Raw genomic sequence first — 13,209 nt, 5'->3', positions numbered from 1 at the left:
TGCAAAATCTGCATAAATGCAGTTTGTGACTCTGTGCAGTTTGCAATCTGTACAAATTTGTGCAAATCTGTGCAGTTTGCAATTTGTGCAAATTTTATTATTATTTTTTTCAAAAAACAAAAAAAGGACATGTGGACCCGGCCCGGTTAAGGTCCGGTTCTTATATTAGAAAATATAATCCCCGGCCCGCCTCAACCTGTTTTCTTTAAACCTAAGTTCGGTCCGGTCCCTTCAAAATTGGGCCTGATTCGGCCCGTGCCCACCCCTAATAGAGCCGGCCCGGTTAAGGTCCGGTTCTTATATTAGAAAATGTAATCCCCGGCCCGCCTCGACCTGTTTTCTTTAAACCTAAGTTCGGTCCGGTCCCTTCAAAATTGGGCCTGATCCGGCCCGTGCCCACCCCTAATGGAGCTGATCTACATGACCTGTTAAGAAAGCGGGTCTTGCCACTTTAGTTGTGGATTGGATAGAGGGAACCAAGTAGTCGTCATTTCTAACAAGCTCCCTCGGCCGGAAGCCCAACTCACATTTGAAAAGCAGGTCTGGCCCAATTACACAATTGATCGAAACTTGGGCCGTAAGCATAGCGGGAACCAAGTAGTCGTCATTTCTACGTTTTACTTCCTGCCATCTGGAATTTCTCAACTCGTTCAAGAGGAAGGGAGAGGCGGAGAGAGCTGGTGGAAATTCCAGAGATCTTGTAGATCAGCCAAGAGGAGGTGCATAGAGGGTTTAGGCGAAGAAGCACAGAGAGAGAGAGAGAGAGAGAGAGAGAGAGAGAGAGAGAGGGAGGAGAGAGAGATGTTGCCCACAACGTCGAGAGGGCGGTCGTCGTCCTCTGCATCTCGGACGAACCCCATGTTCATTCAGTACCTTCGGCGAATAATCAAGGTGCTTTCTTCTTCTTCTGTAATTATCTGGGTTTGTGCCTTTTCGATCTGATCTGCGTACTAATTTGTTGCATTTTGTATGATTAAGCATTTTATAATTTGTGGATTGGATCTAATTCGACTATTAATGTTGTAAAAAGTCTGAATTCTGGCAGATTTAGTGCTTTTGATTGCTCTGGAATTTGGATGTGTAACCGAAATTTCGGTTCTTTTTTGGTTTTCAAGTGGGTTCGGGGTTGGTTGCTTAGAGTTAGTTAGGCAGGTGCTTGTATGGATTTAATCCTCATTTGTGTCTTTTAATCAATTTTTCGAGGGGTTGGTAAGGTTTGTGGACCTCATTCTTGGAAGACCTTGGGAATTCTTTGACTCAGTGGAAGTTGGAGAACATCTAATTTTTACATGGGGATTATAGGGAAATGTGGTGCATTTGAGCTACTTTTTTTTACGTAGAGAAGTAGCCCTAGGTTCAAACAGTATGACCATGGTGTTTTTTAAGAGGTATTGGAGTGAAGTCGGTGTGATGTTTGAGAATTAAGTATCGTTTAGTTGGGGAATAGTTCGGATGCTTATTTTGATTAAAAAAAAAAAGAAGGGAGCTAAGAGCTTAAGATTTGGACTTGTTAGCCTGGTGGGCAAGTTTGAAAGTTCTTGCAATGTTAAGATTTTTGATTCAGTGTTTTAGGCTAATGTGTGGCTTTGTTGGGGTTTCTATTGTTCCTACGCTGGTGGATTTAAGTTGGCATATCTTGGGTTGTACCCCCTAAAATCGTCCGTAGCTATACTGTGCAAAACTAGTGACGTTAAAAGAGAAAACTTATACATGAAATGGATTTAGAGTTGAGAAGGAAGCTCAACAGATGACAGAAAATCTAGATGGGTTCTGGAATTCAGAACCCAGCAGTTAAGTGTTCCACCATTGTGGGTTCAGAGCAACAATATATAATTTACATTGATATCGCGACATGGATTTAGAGTGGAGAAGAAAGTATGAGAAAGGAATCTGACACCATGATGGGTCCAGAGCAATAATATAGAGATCTAGGAGCTTCTGTACTGATTTGAATCAGGAGTTGGCAACTTAGTATCTTTAGATAAAAGGGTTGATAGACTAGAGAAATGATTTTATATTTTGTTAAGGGGAAGGGGTTGAAGATATTATGGGCTCTCGTGTCTATCCCCCTAAGTCAATCATACTTTTAGCCTTGCACTTTGATGTGACCCACACTGCTTGATGTCAATTTTTAGTCTTACTTGGAATCCCTGTTTTGCAGTGGCTTACATATTACTTGAGACCATGCTACACTTATATTAGTCTGCATGTTGTGAGGGCATCCTGATTTGCTAAATAAAGGGTTGTGTACTGCGCAATTCACAAGCTAAATATCAATTTCAGCAACAAGAAATATTCTTGGATGTTATACAAATCGAACATTGATAGGATATATAATCACGTTATTTTCAATTTTAGTCCCGTCTATTGCATAACCAGATGTTGGGTATAGGTCTTAAATCTGGATTCCTTTTTCAGCACATCCATGTCTGTTTTGTTGTCTTTTACCTAAACCTTTGAAGTCTCTTTTAACTTTGGTTCTGGAAGTAAGAACATTTTCATCAGCAGCAAGTTAGTATGCTACTTGTATTATTTTGATTTCGTGGGCATGCTTTTATCAATGATTTTTCTTTTGATTTTGTTGGTTTTTTTACCTTTTAGTGGCAACAAATGGATATTGAATATACATTTTGGCAAATGCTTCACCTATGCACCTCACCGAAAGTTGTGTAAGTATTCACCTTTCAAGATCATCAGCATTGTCATTACTGTTTTTTTTTTTTTTTTTTTTGTTGCTCTTGATTTCCTTAATAATGGGTTTTGTATCTTGCATGTGTAACTGTACGACTGATGCAGCTATCAGCACACTAAGTATCACAAGCGTAAGTCCTCGTTCCATAAAGTATAAGAAGCAGATGTTCATTAAGTTTCTTTCCCTTTCCTTTTCATTTCAAAATTACTTTACAAAGTTAGCATCTCTAAATTCTATGATTTACTTGCGTGCATGTGGAGTGATTACATGTCAAGATTGTCAAATATTTCTGCTACATCTGATGCAATTGAAAATTTGTTTACTTTCCTTTTGGTCTCAGAAACTAAGAATCAATGGGCACGTGACGACCCTGCTTTTGTTGTAATCTGCAGCCTTCTACTTGCTGTTGCAACTCTGGCATATTGTGCTGCGTAAGTTTACTGTTCACTTAATCATACACTCTACAAGTAAAACGGTTGCATTTTGGATTTTGTAGTTTCACTGAATTTTATGTTGCTTTGCCTCAAAAGTTCTAGCCTAATTGAGCAGTTTATATTATTTATTTATTTGTATATCTTTAGACTCTGGCAAGAGTTCTGTGAGGAATCCTTTTTTTGACTTCATAATTGTGCTTATTTCAGGTACGACCATAGTGCTGCACATGCTGTTTTTGTAGTTATTTCTGTTTTGCTTTTTCATTTTTTGTTCCTCGGGATGCTTCTGGCTACATTTTGTTGGTAAGAACTGGTGCTTTCTAACAATAATGTGAACTTTTATTATCTTATTCTGAAATATGTCAGTGACTTCTTGCATCTTATTCAGGCTCAAATATTTCATTAAAAATTTTAAGGAACAAATAAATTCTGTGGAACCAAATTTTCTGTGTTTTCTTACGCAGTTTCTTAGATAAAGGAAGCTATTTTCCATAGAAGTAGGGAAACATGTTTATTTGATATCATCTAGTGATGCCAAGCCAGCTTGAGTTTGCTGAGTCATTTCAACATCCAGTAAAAGGCTTCTATATAAAGAAAAAGCGACTATGAAACAGTCTATCTAAAGACAAAGAACATGTTAGTTGCATGAACATAGAGAGTGAAATGTTTGCTGATCTCATATGTTTTCGTGTGCATGCGAATCTGGGTTTTTTTATAAATAGCTAGTTGCTGGTAACATGTTAATTTCTCAAAAGTCTATGAAGGAAACACATATTTGAGAATTCGTAAGTCTAAATAATTTTGGTTCCGAGTCTCTTCCATAACTGTTACAGATTTTAGTCTCCCTATTTATAGAGTTCTCAATCTTCATTCATAACTGAAACCTTAGTGTGAAGTATTGATCATCGTCTAATGGCACACTTCTCAATGCTCATGCAGGTTTTTAACTAATTCTTACCTTCGTGAAGAGGCTCCGAATAGTCATGTTGTTGAGCAGCGTGTTGAATGGTGAGTCCATTATCCTTTATTTCCACTTTATTAGTAATATGATTCTTACTGAACAATTAAACTTAGCCTTTTTCCCCATCCTATATCATCAACATGTACGTTCCTGTGCATGTTATATATGTGAATATAATTTTAGATTTATTGAATGTCGAATCAGTCAAACGTTTATTTTTTTTCCTCTTGATTACCTACTGATCAATGATTTTATTGTGATTTTGGTCATTTGAAGGCTGTACGCATTTGATGTGCACTGCAACTCTTTCTTCCCGATGTTTGTTCTGCTTTATGGTAATTAATACAAAACATTGTTTTCCTTATCGTATTGTTAATCTCAAATGTGTGAAATAATGCTTCTGATCTCTTGGTTCTGCAGTGATCCATTATTTTCTATCACCAATTTTGGTAGCTCATGGCTTCATTCCGGTATTGCTATCAAATTTGATATTCATGGTGGCCACTTCATACTATCATTATCTCAACTTCTTAGGTTATGATGGTAAGCTAAAGATTTCGTTATGAGCTCAAGAGTTTTCATTCAAATGTTTAGGTTCAGATGGTTTCATGGGTTCATAGTTCATACCCATGCTGTGTATGGTGGATAGTATCTTTTAGGAGTCACCACAACCATATTATATATTATATAGTTGCGGTTTTGGATGTGGATACAAAGTAATGTTGGTTAAAGGCCAAGGTTTATGAATTCAATTAGCTATTTTAATGAGCGAAAATGTGCAATTGATTTGTCAAACAAGGACTGGTAATCAGCTAAACAGTTCACCTCATCATTTATGCATAGTCCTTTCACCGCTTATGCAGTGGAGAGAGGTGGCCAGCATTACAGATCCCTACATGTCAATTCTAGCATTCTCCTCTATAGTCAGTAATGTTGACTTCTCTTCAAGTTCTGCTTTTCTGTTTTTTGGAGTTCTATTGCAATTAAGTTGGCTCATCAGCTTGTAATGTAACGCAATGACTTTAGAGTTGAACACAACTATGTTGAGTTGTTCAGTTGGTTTTTTATTTCCATCTACGATAAGAACTCTATGAAACCTTGTCAATGATATAATAATATGTTAGGGACTTGAGGTAGAGCGAAGTGATGGGTGATTTATTTTGAGAAAATATCAGTGCTAGTATGCATTCATGCGTCATACTGATTACATGTCCTATTTTTCACAGTACTGCCCTTTCTGGAGAGGACCACTTTCTTCCTATATCCAATCAGTGTTGTCATTGTCCTCTCTCCGATCTGTAAGTGTTGCATGAACGTTTTCCTTTGTTTTACTTTGCTTTCCAGTACACATTATGTTGAAATTGTTTGTTTCCCCTTGTCTGCAGTGATTTTGAGTGGCTTCAATCCTTCAAGATATTTTATGAACATGTACTTTAGTCAACGAGTATGGATTTAATTGAGGCAACATTTAAGACAGCACATATGTTAAGCATGGGGTACTAATTCAGAGGCCACAACTCGAGAAGTCATTGGCGGATTCTTGATTGCTTATATATGATATGATTATCAGCAGCAGGTCACATAGGAAAAAGCTTGTGTGGCTTCCTTTGTAGGCATTTTACCACTGTGAATGGAAATCGGAACCAACAAAGATAGGGCATCAAGTGTGTTTTTAGAGATTTTAGGTTATGAATATTGATCCAAAGATGTATCGAACGCTATGATTTGTCTGCATGTCAAATCTATGCCTTGCATTTACATAAATTTTTGTAAAATTTCAGTCGACATCTATTGCAGGTACTGTACCAGTTGTACCAACATATGCATTGGAGTCAATTGAATAGTTCCGATTCAGTGTACATGTTCGGTTGGTAATCTTTCCTTTCGTCATGCCGAGTGTTGTATTTTACATGTATGATGGATTAGCAACTAGAGAGGGTTGAAACCAGGTTGTGGCAGGCTCGATAAATATTTGCAACATTTGATCAAGATTTAGCTCTCTGCTAACATTGAGTATGTTATTGCTTTTCATTGGAAATTACCATTTAAGCCGTTTGTTCCATTATTATTTTTGTTCTGTATATACGTTATACTGCATATTCTTCAATAAGATGGAATTTTGTGACTCATTTTATTGATCAAGATTGCTACTGGCTGCGTCGACGATGAACCTGTACCTAACGTTGGTTTTCTCCGCCCTTTCGAAGGCTGTGTTGATGTAATCCATCTTAACCACTTCGATCATCGTTGTCAATCCCTTCTCTTTGCAGAATTCAAGCACCTCCTCTGTCTCCTTCATGCTCCCCTCAAAGCTCCCTGTGCTTGTCTTCCTCCCTATACGTAATTGCACAGCATGGAAAGTGTAACACTATATCAGTTACTAGTCTTAGAAACCTTAAGAGGTTGGGGAATGAAATAACAACAGGTTTCTCGCTTAGGGTTTAAGTTTACCACTTCCGATTTCTATAAGACCAAAATTTTCGACTTGAAACCTAAAATCTAAGTTCGTAAGATTATTCTACTTCTTAAAAATAAGCAAACATGCTGAGAAAGGGATTAAAAAGAGAGACAATTTTTGCACATCTTTCAATAAGGGCCATAATTAAGAGCGGTGCAGAAAGTGGAAGATCAGACTAACTAAGGTGTAGTTTGGTACTGAGGTTATTCTGAAAAAAGCTGGTATAAAAAAAAGTTGGGAGTTGTTATTGTGTTTGGTAAACATTCAGCTTTAGTTTTTTTTCACAGTTTTGGGTGAAAAAAAACCAAAAACAATAAGTTACAAAACCCAGTTTTGAAAAACAGTTTTTTTTCACATCTGTTTTACATAAAAGTTTACCAAACACTATAATACTGCTTTTTTTTTTTTTTTTTTTTTTTTTTTTCAAAAGCGCTTTTACAAAAAAGTTTACCAAACACTCTGATGCTTTATTTCACAACTGCTTATTCTCACAGAACAGCAGAAGCAGTTTTTTTTTTTCAAAACACAACAATACCAAACCAGCCCTAAGCATGAGCGTGGGGAAAAAAATTGACTATACTTAACAATTTCCCATCTAGATCTTTGTTCTTTCTAATATATTTGGCAATGGACTAAACGTAGTAAAATAGAGAATAACTATAAACACATGAGATTCATATTAGTTCAGCAGAATTTTCACCTACGTCTTCTTTGAATTAATAATAAATAAACAATGTTTTAGTAAACCGTAGAACTACTTCCTCTCTTTCACTCAGTAGAACTACTTCCTCTCTTTCACTCAATTGTTTCTCTGTTCTCTCATGTTTTTGCCCCTTGCAGCCAGGGCCGACCCAGGCCTAGTGCGGGCAGGGCGATCGTCCAGGACCCAAAATAATTGGGGGCACCAAAATTATTAGGGTGATATATTTGTATATGTTTTCATAAGAGTATAAATTCATAAAATTTGGTTCAATGACAAAGAAGTTTAACTAGAACTGGTGGTTTTGTCATTTGAAATTAATGAGGAGGTCCTGGGTTCAAAACACGATGTGTACTTATTTGTTTTTCAATTTTTACAAATTTAGTTTCATAAGAGTATAAATATATAAAATTTGGCTAAATGATCAAGAAGTTTAATTAGAATCAATGGTTTTTGTTGTTTAAAATTAATGAGAGGTCCTAAGTTCGAAATGCTAAGTGCATGTTTATTCTTTTCAATTTTTACGAATTTTTGTTTGGTTGTTAATTTATTTTTAATTAATAGCTTGTAGCTATGTGGGTTGTTATTTTTAAACATTTGTTCCTAATCTTCCACAAAGAGTAATGGGTAAACCAAATTTTTAGACCGAATTTTACAAGTCATATAACATGTCATAAAAAAGTTTACTTTAGTCCCAATTTATTACTTATACATATCAATTAAAGACTCAAAAATATCATTATTTTTTTTAGTCCCATATTGACAAGGTTAGTAAATAAGAAAAATTACCTCACGATTTATACAAAAACACTTTAAAAGTTCAAATGGAAAACAAAACTCATATCTATCTACTTGTAAACCCAGAGTTTTTTTGTTCCTTCTCATGATACAAAATAAATTAGTTTTTCCTTGTTTCTAAATTATTAAGTTTGAAGTGTTTTTCTAAGTATAATTTTATCGATATTTTACGTGTGAAAACAAATAATTTTCTTATATAAAGTGAGGGCACATGTTTTGGCGTCGCACTGGGCCTCAAAAATCTCTAAATCGGCCCTGCTTGCAGCACCCTATTTATATGTATAGGATGCGATTTACATTCTTATTTTCTGATTAAGTCTCTTAATCTATTTGGGATAGGAAAGCACACTTCACTTCTATTATGTTTCTGCTTTTAAGATTCATAATCTACTTGTACAATAAATCTTATTTTTTTTTAATCCTTATATGACAAGAATCTGTGCACATTTAGCTTGCCTAATACAATCCTAAACAAAATAGGACATCATCATTGACGAGCCAATTCCTAACAGCAAGACCCGTCATTGAAAGAGAGTCCAGACGGCAAATTGGTGATGGTCTTAATGTTAACATTTCTAAGGATAAATGGATTTCAATGCCTTCTTCCTTCCGAGTTTTTTCCCCTAAACATGTTGATTGTGGCTTCGAACTAGTAAATGATCTGCTTGTGGCAGGCCAAAAAATCTGGGATTTACAGCTGCTGCAAAATACCTTCTCTCGGATGTAGAAGAGATGTGATTCTCTCTTCCCATTGAGCTTCTGAAACGTGGAGGACCGATTAATCTAATGACTTTTTAGGATAAAAACTCTAGAACAGTGTATTTATAGCAGTCGGGAGAGAGACTTTTTAGGATAAAATTCTTATTTTAAGGAGGGAGAATCCTAGAGGATATCTAGAAGTAGATATTGCATCCTCTTTAGGAGTGTGATTACTTGCGGCGCACGTCAATTCTTGGATTGTAAGAACTCCAAGACATATAGGGGATTTGGTTGATTTCACACCGGATCGGATCCCCGTGTTTTGCAGGACAAGCATGGTTATTTTCAGCGAAGTCGCTCAGATTTTGCTCACTTCTTCTGAGCAAGATGATTGTGGCACCACTGCTCCGTTAATCGAGCTCTGCTCGAAGCTGTTGAGTCCATGATCAGACTTTTGATGTAACTGCATTTTGATCCACTTACTTTGGCCTTAGAAAATCGTGGTCCCACAATAGTAATTTGCATAACCTTATCTTCAAGTTATAAAACCCAAGATCGACTGTGTTCCATCCTCGGTCGAAATCGGTCAATTGAAGAGTTAGAAGCGCATGTCACCGAGTTTGATAGCGAGTTGACACACCCGCATCAGCAATCAATCACCAAAGAACATAGTTAACTCCTTAATTAGTTCGGCCTGCATGCCACATAGGCTGTGTGATTTTTAGAGTCAGCACTAAATTATAATGGTGTTTAGCATTCCATTATCATTGAGACATGTATGTCATCTTGAGTTTTTTGCTTTTAGTAGGAGTTTATGTGCTGAGGACATGAGTGAATGATATAAAACTAATTGTGAGACTTAGGTAAAACAAAATATCTGAAAGTGACCAGCCATTTGTTTGGTATATTTCTCTCTCACCTAGGTTTGGTATATTTCAGAGTCATCATCCCCACCAAACAAGATAAGCCCATCACCTCAATCAATTCACCAAGGTATCTTTTTTTCAAAGTAAATTGAAAAACAGCACAAACATCCAATTATATTAAAACAAAACACCATTTCATCTCTCTCTCTCTCTCTCTCTCTTTCTTCGTTATTATTTGTCAATAAAACAAAACAGCAGATAACTCTTTGTAGAAAAGTCAGGATTCTGTGTTTTTTTTTTCTTTTCTCTTTATTCAATAAGGTTGCTGCCGGCCACATCCACAACGAACCTGTACCTAACGTCGTTCTTCTCCAACCTTTCAAAGGCTGTGTTGATGTAATCCATCTTGACCACTTCAATCATTGATGTTAATCCTTTCTCTTTGCAAAACTCAAGCATCTCCTCAGTTTCCTTCATGCTCCCCACGAAGCTCCCTGTGATTTTCTTTCTCCCTACAAAATTAAGTAACCAACATGATCAGAAACAATAATACAAGCTTCTTCAAACCAATCCACTAACACAGTAAAAGATTATTTCAGCCGCAAATTTCTAAGGGGAGTGCTTTTTGTGCTTCGTTATTCTTTCGAGCCATTAAATTGAATAATTGAGAGGAAAATCCACAGACAGATTTAAGGAGATTCGATAGTGATGGAAGTGAGTGGAGTGGAATTACCAAGCATGACCATTGGGGAGACAAATTGTAATGGGGTGTTAATTACACCCATCAAGATCAATTTCCCATCAAGCTTCAACAAAGAGAGGTAAGGCTCAAGTGGGTGGCCCACAGGAACTGTGTCAATGACGTAGTCCAATGAGTCAGCAGCTTCTTGCATTTTGGTGCCATCTGTGCTAACCAAGAACTCATCAGCCCCAATATGCTCCAAAGCCTCCTCTCTTTTCCTATCCGATGAGCTTATCACAGTCACATGGTGCCCCATGGCCTTTGCTATCTTCACCCCCATGTGTCCCACACCTCCAAGCCCCAATATTCCTCCTCTTAACCCACTCACATTCAGGCCAAAGTGCTTCAGCGGGCTGTACACCGTCACCCCGGCGCACAGCAGCGGCGCTGCCTGTTCGGGTACCATGCCCTCCGGTATCTTCACCACAAATCTTAACCGAACAAATAAAAGTCAGTAAAAACCATTGATTTACCAGGTAATCTAAAACCACAAATGACCATATATATGGTTGTATGGCGATATCTAATCTTCATTTTATCGGATGAAGTTCTGAGGTCAAATCTCATGTATGATTAATCACAGTTGTTGAATAAGATTTGGCCAAGAAAGTGAACAAGGTTTTGTGTTGGTGAATTTTATGCGAGAAAAGTTATTTAGGGTTTGGTGATTACTTTTGATCAGCGACGAGGGCCCCAGCAAAGCCGCCTTGGGTGGTTTTGCCGTCGGTGTAAGTATCATTGTAAGACCAGATTTTCTTGTTGCAGTACTGCTCGTTGTCCGTTTTGCACGGGTTGCAGTTTCTGCAGCATCCAACAAGGAGGCCAACTCCAACCACATCTCCTGCTCTGAACTTGGTCACATCTGATCCCACCTCCACCACCTCACCAACCACCTCATGCCTGGTTAATATTGCAGATTTTGTAAAATATTAATTACAAAGATATAAGGAAATGAAATTAAGAAAATAATTGGCGGGTAAGATATGGGAATGTTATTTATTTATTATATATACCCGGGAACCATGGGATAATTTGACATGCCAAGGTCATTTTTGATCTGGTGAAGATCCGAGTGGCAAACTCCACAGCAGAGAACCTTGACGTAAACATCTTCTGGCCCTGTGTTCCTGCAATTTTTAATTTTTAAATGTTGGATTGAAAAATCACTAGACAAAAGAATCATCACATATAAAATATAGGACCGTTGCACTAAGCCTAATTTATTTACCAAATGAGGTAACAATATTTCTGACTTAGATCATTTGGTGAATAAGTTTAGAACACGATCAAAATATTCGAGATAAAAGGTTTTGGTTTACCTGAGATTGTAGGTGTAGGGTGAGAGAATTCCAGATGAGTCTCTTGCTGCCCATCCTCTAGTCGTTCTCTCCGCTTCAAGGCTGCCCATTTTTCCTTCCGAATGTGTTTCGGGGAGAGAGAGAGTGAGAGAGAGAAGGAGAGAGAGAGTGAGTGTATTGGAAAAGTGGGTTTTGGCTTTTGGGGAATCAGAAACGCAAATGAAGCATATAAATAAATATACAGGTAGGAGAAACAAAGCCATCTTGTGGTAGGTGAACCTCCCGCCCTTTGGTATAAATAATTTAATAATACACCAGAGCCCCATATCCTCTTAATAATGGGTCCCATGATTGAAATCTTTGTGACCTTTTCTTTCGGTGCAAAAATGTTCTGTGACCATTTGTTGCGTCATTTGTACGTCAAGAAGTGTGGAGGAGTTGGTGGACGACGAGACAGTTTTTTAAGAAACTCTGGAATAACGGATGTCGTGGGTTTATTTTTAATTTATTTTTATTTTTTAACGGTTCAAACTATCTAGGTCCAAAAACATATGTGGTTTTTAGGAGTGAGTTCAATTACCTAATTATATGTATTTATTTTTTTAATGCTCATTTTATATTTTCCAAAAATATTAAAAATCAATTAAAATCTTCTAATATTATGAATTTTCAACCCCAAAAAATATAATTAATATCTTATAACAAAAAAATAATAATATATTGACATAAATCTATTTGCAAATCATTCTACCCTAACTCAAGTAACAAATATATGAATGTATATCATACCTATAACTAAGATATGAAACTTAACTAAAAGGTAGAAACAAACATAATATATCTACAAGCAAGACACATGAATCTTACTTGATTATAAAAAAGAATCTATCATATAGGTAGATAAATATAATTAACCTGTGATATAGGTTGTTTATAACAATAAAAAATAAAATCTATAAATGGGGTTTAAAACGGGATAAAGAACAAGAAAGAACAAAAAAAATAAATAATCAAAGAGATAATTAGGAAGAAATTTGATTTTTATAATAAATCTTATCATTTAAGAGATAATTATTGATAATAAAATAATAAGATTTAAGGAATTTGACTTATTTTAATAAATTGGACTATTCCTACCATTGGCTCAAAAAATTGAACCTATATCAAGTTTCCCCTAAAATCAAAAACTAATTTTTTTTCAAAGTTTTTTTAATAAGATAATATTAGAGAGATCAAAATTTGAAATTAAATTTGTAAGTCAAATGATATGGTTGTGGATGGTTGAATTATTACTCAACTGTTGATTAACGTGTTTATTTTCTATTAATGACATATTATTTAATTTTAAATTTGATTTAAAAATTTGGTCTTCATACACTTATTCTTTTTTAGTAAGATAATATTAGGGAGCTCCTTTTTATGCCTTTTCGTTTTTAGGGAAATGTTGCGGAGATCAAATATTTAAACCAAATTGATAAACCAAATGATGTGTCACCAATAAGAAAAAAAATATATTAATTGACACTTAATTAATAATCCAATCATTTACAACCACATCATT

At 36.1% G+C, this 13,209-nt stretch overlaps 2 protein-coding genes across 2 annotated transcripts; one reads left to right on the top strand and one right to left on the bottom strand.

Moving 5' to 3' along the window:
• Nucleotides 1-612: 612 nt before the first annotated feature.
• On the top strand, nt 613-6,152 carry LOC137726905 (uncharacterized). Its single transcript, XM_068465857.2, has 10 exons — nt 613-891; nt 2,602-2,669; nt 2,797-2,822; nt 3,033-3,123; nt 3,334-3,429; nt 4,066-4,134; nt 4,364-4,422; nt 4,508-4,630; nt 5,314-5,385; nt 5,473-6,152. Exons 1-10 carry the CDS (start codon nt 802-804, stop codon nt 5,541-5,543), a joined length of 765 nt encoding a protein of 254 aa, XP_068321958.2. The 5' UTR covers nt 613-801; the 3' UTR covers nt 5,544-6,152.
• Nucleotides 6,153-9,726: 3,574 nt separating this feature from the next.
• LOC137726904 (cinnamyl alcohol dehydrogenase 1) lies at nt 9,727-11,939 on the bottom strand. Its single transcript, XM_068465856.2, has 5 exons — nt 11,670-11,939; nt 11,364-11,477; nt 11,023-11,250; nt 10,342-10,781; nt 9,727-10,120 (listed from the first exon to the last, which is right to left on the bottom strand). The coding sequence occupies exons 1-5, from the start codon at nt 11,909-11,911 to the stop codon at nt 9,918-9,920; spliced, it is 1,227 nt and encodes a 408-aa protein (XP_068321957.2). The 5' UTR covers nt 11,912-11,939; the 3' UTR covers nt 9,727-9,917.
• Between the last annotated feature and the right edge of the window lie 1,270 nt (nt 11,940-13,209).

The sequence above is a fragment of the Pyrus communis genome, chromosome 5, assembly GCF_041283825.1.
Source record: "Pyrus communis isolate YQ-2024b chromosome 5, ASM4128382v1, whole genome shotgun sequence".
NCBI lineage: Eukaryota > Viridiplantae > Streptophyta > Magnoliopsida > Rosales > Rosaceae > Pyrus > Pyrus communis.
This window is presented reverse-complemented; position numbering and strand designations above follow the sequence as displayed.